We start from the raw sequence: 7,597 nt of genomic DNA on the forward strand, positions 1-7,597 counted from the left end.
GTGCAAGGACCACAACTTCTCTAATTTTTATCCTAATTTTCTGTCAGGCCACGATGCCACTCTCTCACCAGCCTGGGGCCAAGTCATGAGGGAATCTACTGATGGGATTCCACGGCAAACTCTCCTTCCGACACCGTCGCCAGAACTCTCTTCCTCTTTCTTCTCCGTGCCCTTCTCCTCCCCAGGAAGAAAGTGTAACTGCAGGTACTTAACCCTTTACCAACATTCTAGCCCATGTGCTTAAAAAAGAATAAAACCTATAGCCTATTATTTCATCACCATCAACACGGTTATGGTACGTAACAGCCAAGTCCACACTCTCCTGATGTCAAAATCTCCCACTCTGTTGTTTTGTCTTGCCTTTTTGTGCTTACTTGTAGTTGGAATGGGGGGTGTGTGGCAGAGAGCAGTGGTAAAGAGGGAAGTAGCACCTTAATCCGGGAGCTTTGAGGGAGAGGGAGAGGAAAAAGGCCTCCTACAAAGTGTGTCTGATCAGGAGCCAAGGGGCCGTCCGTCTGTGCAAGGGCCGAGCACGCGCAGGAACGTTCTGTCCCTCCCCGTTTCCTTAGACCCTCACAGCTTCCCACCCAAGGCCCTGCCCCAGCTCTGGTTTCCTGGGCTGCAGCACTTACTTTCCACTCTCCATCAAAAGCACATTCTCCGTGTCAGCAGCCCCCAGCGTGACAACAAGGACTCAAGGACCAGCTCCTCACCATCAACAGTCCACAAGGACAGGGACACTCTCTGCAATGCTCCACGGCCATCACAACCCCAGGGGAAGGCAGTGCTGTGGACACTACACACGAGGACACGGAGACAAGGAGGGTTATACAGAAGCGAGGCCCAAACTGGATGGGGGACAGAAGGGCACACTGGTCACTTTCACAGTTCCTTAGTGCCATCACAGCTCTAGACACTTCCAAATGAGACTGCATTAACCCATCACCACACCATGCCGCTACCTCCATTTTAAAAAATGTAAAACAAAGCTCAGAAAGGTGACATGACAATCCTAAGTCCAGTTCCACCCCCCTCTGCTCTGTGTGGTAGCACACAACCAACCCTCAGTCCCTCCCCAGAGGACCGAGGTCCCACAGAATGGGAACTCAGAACTGCTGGGAGGGTGCCATCTTTTGTAGCCTTCTCAGCTAAAGAGAAGCAAACAGGACCTGAGGAGAGCCAGAAAACATGTTTACTTTCCACTGTAGCCCATTTCTGATAGTACGTTACTGAAATCATTCACAACCGGAAGAGATGGTAACACTACCTGGTCAGAGTTTGGGGAGGGGGTTTTCTCTTTAGGAAAGTTTGAGCAAAAACACAATTTTCAGTTTATTGCCAAGAAAGAGGTTACAAGCATCAAGACACACCTTAGCAGCCGTTATTTTTCGCACCCACCGGAAATTTAAAAAATCGGCTACATTTAGCTCAGCAGCACTTTCCACAAGGTAAGTAAGTAACTTTCAGAGCCACAACTAGGCACTGTCGGAGCCGGTTCCAGCTCAGCTTGGGGCAGTCAGACAATCTCCAGCTGCTCCCCTCTCTGGCCCACAGCCTCTAGGTCACATCCCCTCCCACACTATGAGAAATGGAGGAACGGGATAGACAGAGAGGTGTGCAAATGTGGAGAATCCTCCAAGGTCAGCCAAAGAGCAGGCCAGAGAGTTTACAGGGAAATGTCATCAAGATGACAGCAGAGACTGCATTTCTGAACACATTCCTCAGACCTGGGAACTAGAGGGCAAAATGATGGGCATGTCGTTATGACAGATGCAAGGGAACACCAAACCTGCTACTGGTTCCCTTCATATTTCCTCCACTTCTAATGAGTAATTTTGAAAACCCCTCTGCTCTATAGGCACACAGTCCTCCTCAGGACTGAACGAATCCAGGAGGCAGCAGAATGCAAGGACGTTAGGATCTGAATTCGATTCCAGCCAGCTCTACTTCCTATGTTCTCTGTGATTTTGGTAAAAGATCTCAGTATCATCCCATGTAAAAGAAGAACATCGCCTATCTCAAAAGGTTGTCATAACAACAATGTGGCTCCACATAAAGCACTTAGCACTGAACCAGACACATCTTAAGAGCTCAGTGGATAGTTAATCCACAGAGAAGGAAACAGAAGCCAGAGGGAAGCCCACACTGGCCTGAAGTCACATTTAATTCAAGGCGAGCAGAGAGAGAATAAAGAGTTAGCCGGGAGGCTGCACTGCAAGATGCTCATACCCATCCTTCCCCCTTGCATTTAAATCAACTCCTTCTAAATGTGTTTTCAGGAACAGAAAATGAGAAGGGAGAGAGGAAGCCACGTTCCCAGTGATGAGTGTTCACCAGGAATGACGTGTGGAACCTGCAGCTGCTCTCGAGGCCTAAGCAGCACTGGCCGTCCCATCCTCCTGAGCTGCAGACAGCCGGCCTTGGCAGAAACCACTGACGGGGACCTGGACACCCGAAACCCACAGCATGGCTACATCCAGGCCGTGGGAGACCTTTGTCCTCAACCCCAGTTCCTCTCGTCCCTCCCTTTATCAGTCACTCAAGGCAAAGGAGAAGAGACCCAATAGCAGAACGAGCAAATGGGAGCCCAACAGGAGAAAGAAGACAGAGCTCCATGTGCAGCTGGGCCCACAACTTCCCCAGAGCTTAGGAAAGTCCCTAGGACCCTCACCACATTTGAAAAGCATACCCCCAGTCCCAGGATTTCGAAAGAAATGTTTTGTTTATAAATAGCAGGGAGCACAGGCAAGCCGGGTCCCAAGACTCAGGAACAGTCAGGTATAAAGGCCGGGTGTCAGGGCCAGAACTTTAGGCCAGGGTGTCAGGTGAGACTGGCAAGGGACCTACCTGTGCTGCTCGACAGCCTCGTTGTCAGGAAGCTCCACCCCACACACGCTGCACTGCTCCCCGATGGTCCGGCTCTCCGACTTCATGCCCACGGCCAGCTCGCCCAGCTTGCTGAACAGCTCCCTCTGGATGAAGCCCTGTGGCAGCAGGCCCCCATAGGTGCTAAAGTCCATAGAGACGGCCAGAGTGGGCTGTACGTGGAGGCCAGAGGACACCGACGACGGCATGCTCAACACGGCATCGGCCTTGTGGTTGGGCAACACGGAGTAGATACCCAGATGTTTCTCAGCTGTGGGTGCCAGGTGCTCCGGTCGGCCTGGGGGACCTTGGCCAGCCTCAGCAGAGGGTGGCATCTGCTCAGCGCTCTCCTCACGTCCATAGTGCAGCTCCCTAGCACTGGTGATGACACTGCTCCGAGTCGGGGTCCCAGGCCCTTCTTTGCCCCTTTCTTCAACCTTGTCCCCAATCCCACCTGAAACGCTGGACTCAGGTGCCACAGGGCTGTCCTGGCTGGGCACCTCATCCACCTGCATCATCTCTGTCTTTACCTCGGCCATGCCGAGGTGCCGCCCACCTCCAGCCATAGTCAGCTCCTCGGGCTCTGCCGGCGGCTGAAGGGTTCCCTGCAGGAGAGACTGTCCTATGGTCATCAAACTGTCCACAGCAGCCTTGGTAGGACTCATGGCTGAAAGACCGAATGAGGTGGACACAGATGGGCTCTGATCTGCCATGGGCCCAGGGAGGCTCTGGGCAGCCACGCTGGCATACCCACCCTCCTCGCTGGAATGCTTCGAGATGAAGATGTTCTTGAGGTACCGAGCCTTGCGGTCCTCTTCTTCCTCTGCCCCGCCATCTGCCATGGTGGCTTCCGTGTCATTGTCATCTGTGGCCTGGATGGTCTCTAGGATCTTCAGGCACTGCTCTTCCAGGTACTCAATCTCCAAGATCTCGGCCGCATACAGCAGGTCATCCAGGTCCTCCGCCTTGGCCTGCAAGGTGGCCGTGTACGCATACTCCAGAATTTGCTGGAAGGTCTTTGGCGAGAGGAAGTCCAGAGTGTAGTGCTGGCTGTTGCGGTGGAAGAGGATCTCAAACATCTTGCTTGTGCAGGCCAGGACGGTCCGGTGGGCGTGGAACTCCTGGCTGTCCACCATGATGACCACATCGCACAGAGTCCCGGCCAGCCGCATCTGGTTAGCCTTGCACAGGAGCCCCGTGGGGTGGCTGGGGTTCTGCAGCTGGATCATGCCCATCTTCGTCAGATCCATGGCGCTCCCCGCGGCTCAGGCATGAGGCTCTCTTTCCTTCCTGACTCGGCGTGGTGGGGCAGGGTGAGCTTCCTGGGCCAGTAGAGAGGGCTGGGGGGTGGGGGGGGAGGCAAAAGAGACGACAGGACAAAAGGTAGATTAGACTGTGTTCCTAAAAGTAAGAATTAAAACAACACAACACAGCACCCACCCTCAGTCAGCCACCAAGAGAATCTTGGAAATTTTAATGGAGTAGAAGGGGGCTTCCTAGAAATCTGCCTTTACAAACCCATGAATGAGAACAAAGAGAAATTTCTGCCATAACATATGCTTAATTCACTGTTAGATGAAGTAAAGTGAAAATTACAGTGCAGTCTTCTGAGTCTGGCTGAATGAGGGTAGGGTCCCGTGTGCAAGACCAACATGCTATGGGGAGGCGTCCAGCACTTACTGAAAATTGTAACAACTGAACCCCTTCCTTTAGTCCATTTAAGCCCTCAATTTCACTCTCAACCCCTGTGTAGCAAACTTCAAATTCAAAACAAAGGTTTTCTAAACCCCAGCTTCACTGTGGTAACCCCAGATTAAGTCAAGCCCAGCTGGGGCTAGCAGCCAACAGTTAGGGCCCACAGAAATCTGTGGGCAAGGACTCTCCTCCTCCAGACTTCTCACTATCAGGCAATGTCTCCCTGGGCCTCTGCCTTTCCACTCCCAGGCCTAAAAAGGACTGACAGACAGACCCCGGCCCCCTTTTTAGGCACTAACAGGAACACACACATATAACCCACACACTGGTTTGGGTCACTTCCATCTGTAGGTGCCTCAAAATTATTGTATGTGTGATCCAAGATCTGAATTATCCGTGTGCATACACACCAACCAGCAAGGGAGAGTTTGTCAACACATGGGTGCATACTTACACAAGACGCTGCACTTACCCCCTACCTACAAGTGCCCAGTGGACAGAAGGATCTATAAAACATAGGAATGCAGGTCACTGAGGACCTAAGAAGAGGGGTTGTAAGACATAACCATCTTTACAGCCAAGAGTATACATGCTAGGTACATGAACTCCAAGTGCATCTCACGGGCTCCCAGAAATGGGCAATTCCTGTGACCAAAAGTCACAACTGATGTTAAGCATGGCTCCTCTCGGGTGCTAGAAGTGATTTTGTCACCAGCATCTATGGTGTGAGTTACAACCAGTATGAAGGGGAGATAGAGTTTGGGAGACAAAGGGCTTTCCCAGAGCTCTGTTTGGGAACAACAGTACTCTGGGACACCGGAACCATTTAAAGAGTGTTCGAAAGCCCTCACGGGCCCAAGTTCCTCTCAGCCTCTGCCTTACTGTGGCCAACATTGCAGTGAAATGAACAGGGAGTAAAGAAGAGCAAGGGTTCTCCCTCTTTCTCCCAATGCTAATCGTTTCTACCCCCCAGAAACAGCCCTGTGGCTCCAGAGCCACAAATCTCCTGCAAAAAGGGTTGGCAGTAGGTGAATCAAGACACTTCTGCTACCCACTCTGGGGTGGGGACTGAGGCCATCAAGAGTGGAAAGGCCATTCACCCCTCATCTCCTCACTACGCATTTTCCCCGCCAACTTTGGGGTTTCGGATAACTAGAAGGCAGCAATCAAAAGAATGGAAGCTGGGCTACCTGAATTCCTTCCCAAAAGCAAGCTCCTAAGATCTTAAGAAAAATCAGGGTGCCCTCGATCTGCCCTCCGCGGGAACCCCAACTCAGCTCCGGCAGTTCGGGCTGCAGCGCCCAGCCCGGCGGTGAGGGGGAACGCCTGCACTAATCCGCCCGAGCTCCGGGGATCAATCTCGCTCTCACACACACCCGGTTCCCAGCCACCCCCACGGAGACTTGGAGACGACTTCAGCCAACTTGGAGAAGCAACTTTTCCTGGGGAGCCAGGCGGCAAGAAGGAAAGAGAACTGGACTAGGAAAGAGGAAAAGCGAAAAAGAGATCCGGTGGAAAAGCTGGTGTCCGGCGGCTGGGCGCCTGGGCGGGAGCAGCGAGGAGGCAGACCCGCCACGCCGCGAAGGGGAAGCACAAAAGCCCCACCGAGAGTTGTGGGAGGAAAAGCGAGAAGGGATCTGCCAGGCCTCCCTCTCCGACCCTGGGCTGTGACCCCCGGGACGACAAGCCCGAGTCTCGGATGCGGGCGGGCGCCGCCAGCAGCCGTCGTGCCCAGCCCAGGCACCGGGCGTGCGTCCCGGGGAGCGGGCGAGGGAGTTGGTGTAGAGGGCGTCTGTGCGTTCCAGTGGGTCCGCGGGCGGACGAGACCGTGCGCATTCTGAGCGCCTGCGGCAGAGCTCCAGGGACCGTGCGAGCTAGCTGCCCGCGCGCCAGGGTGGGAACGGCAGCCCGAACGCATCAGGTGCAGAGCTGGGCACCCACCTAGTGCTGCCGGGAGCGCACAGCGAGCTCCGGCGTCACGGCCAGTCCTGCCGAGAGCCGAAGAGGGCTCGGAGCCCTGGAGACCCTCCGGAGCTCCGCCACGGCCGCCCCCCCCCTCCTAAAGAGCGGGGATCAAGTCCAAGCAAGAAAAAAAGGGCCCCACCACGTTTTTCAAAGAAAAATAAAACCCAAACGAGTCCCAGTCCTGCTCTCCTCCGCCCCCCATATCCACTTCTCAGATCCTCAGGTTCTAGCTTCCCCGCCTGCCCGCGAATAAACACACAAATAAACCACAATCCTGTCTCGCGCCCGCGCACCGGTCCGCATACACATGAGCACCCACCGGCTCCCGACTCCTCCGCCGGTCCCCGGCAATACAAAGCCTGCCGATTCCCAACCCTCCACTCGCACTCTCAATCCCCGCAGACCACTCTGCCCCCACCTCTCACCCCAACCGTGCCCTGGAGTGGAAGCGTTGGGGTGGCAGCTGAGCCCAAGCTGACAGCCGGGGCTCCCTCTTTTAGCCGACCCCCAAACGGCAGTGGCGACTGCTGCAGCCGCAGGAAGGGAACAACCCGAATAAGATCAGACACAAGCCCAGCGGCCGAGTGGCCGAAGCGAACGCGCCCCGCAGACCTCTCCAACCCCGGGGCGCCTCGGCTTGCGGCTCTCGCTGTGCGGTGCGCTCCTCCCCGGCCCCCACTCACCGATGCCAAGCCGGGCGCTGTGGGGTGGGTGTGCGTGCCTCTTAGAAGGGGTGTGTGTGCCAGTGTCGGGGAGAGGTGTTGCTGGAGAACTGTTGCTCTCGGTATCACGGCTGCAGCGGCGGCATCGCCCAGCAGTTCGCAGTACCCGCTCTCATCGCCCTCAACTCCTCTCTGCTGCGAGGTTAGCAAATCACCACCGGCTTCGGCGCCTCCGCCGCGTCCCACGTCAACGCCAAGCCCCCTCCCCTGCGAGGCCCCGGCGCCTCTCCATCTTTAGTCCTGGCGGCGGAACCGGGCTCCCTGCCCACAGCTGCCCCCCTTCCCTCCCTCCTAACGCGCTGTCCCCAGGCTCAGCCCGTCCTCTCCCCACCCCACCCCCCCCGCGCTGG

At 55.4% G+C, this 7,597-nt stretch overlaps 1 protein-coding gene across 1 annotated transcript in view; it reads right to left on the reverse strand.

The window, feature by feature from the left end:
- ZBTB16 (zinc finger and BTB domain containing 16) overlaps positions 1-7,529 on the reverse strand; it is a 191,994-nt gene extending 184,465 nt beyond the window's left edge. The window contains exons 1-2 of the mRNA XM_066372807.1: positions 7,209-7,529; positions 2,848-4,205 (exon numbers count right to left, since the gene is read on the reverse strand). Coding sequence (XP_066228904.1) covers positions 2,848-4,115 — 1,268 coding nt within the window. The 5' untranslated portion in view covers positions 4,116-4,205; positions 7,209-7,529. The remainder of the gene's footprint in view (positions 1-2,847; positions 4,206-7,208) is intronic.
- Positions 7,530-7,597: the final 68 nt, after the last annotated feature.

The sequence above is a fragment of the Saccopteryx leptura genome, chromosome 1 (genome assembly GCF_036850995.1).
Source record: "Saccopteryx leptura isolate mSacLep1 chromosome 1, mSacLep1_pri_phased_curated, whole genome shotgun sequence".
NCBI classification, from domain to species: Eukaryota; Metazoa; Chordata; class Mammalia; order Chiroptera; family Emballonuridae; genus Saccopteryx; species Saccopteryx leptura.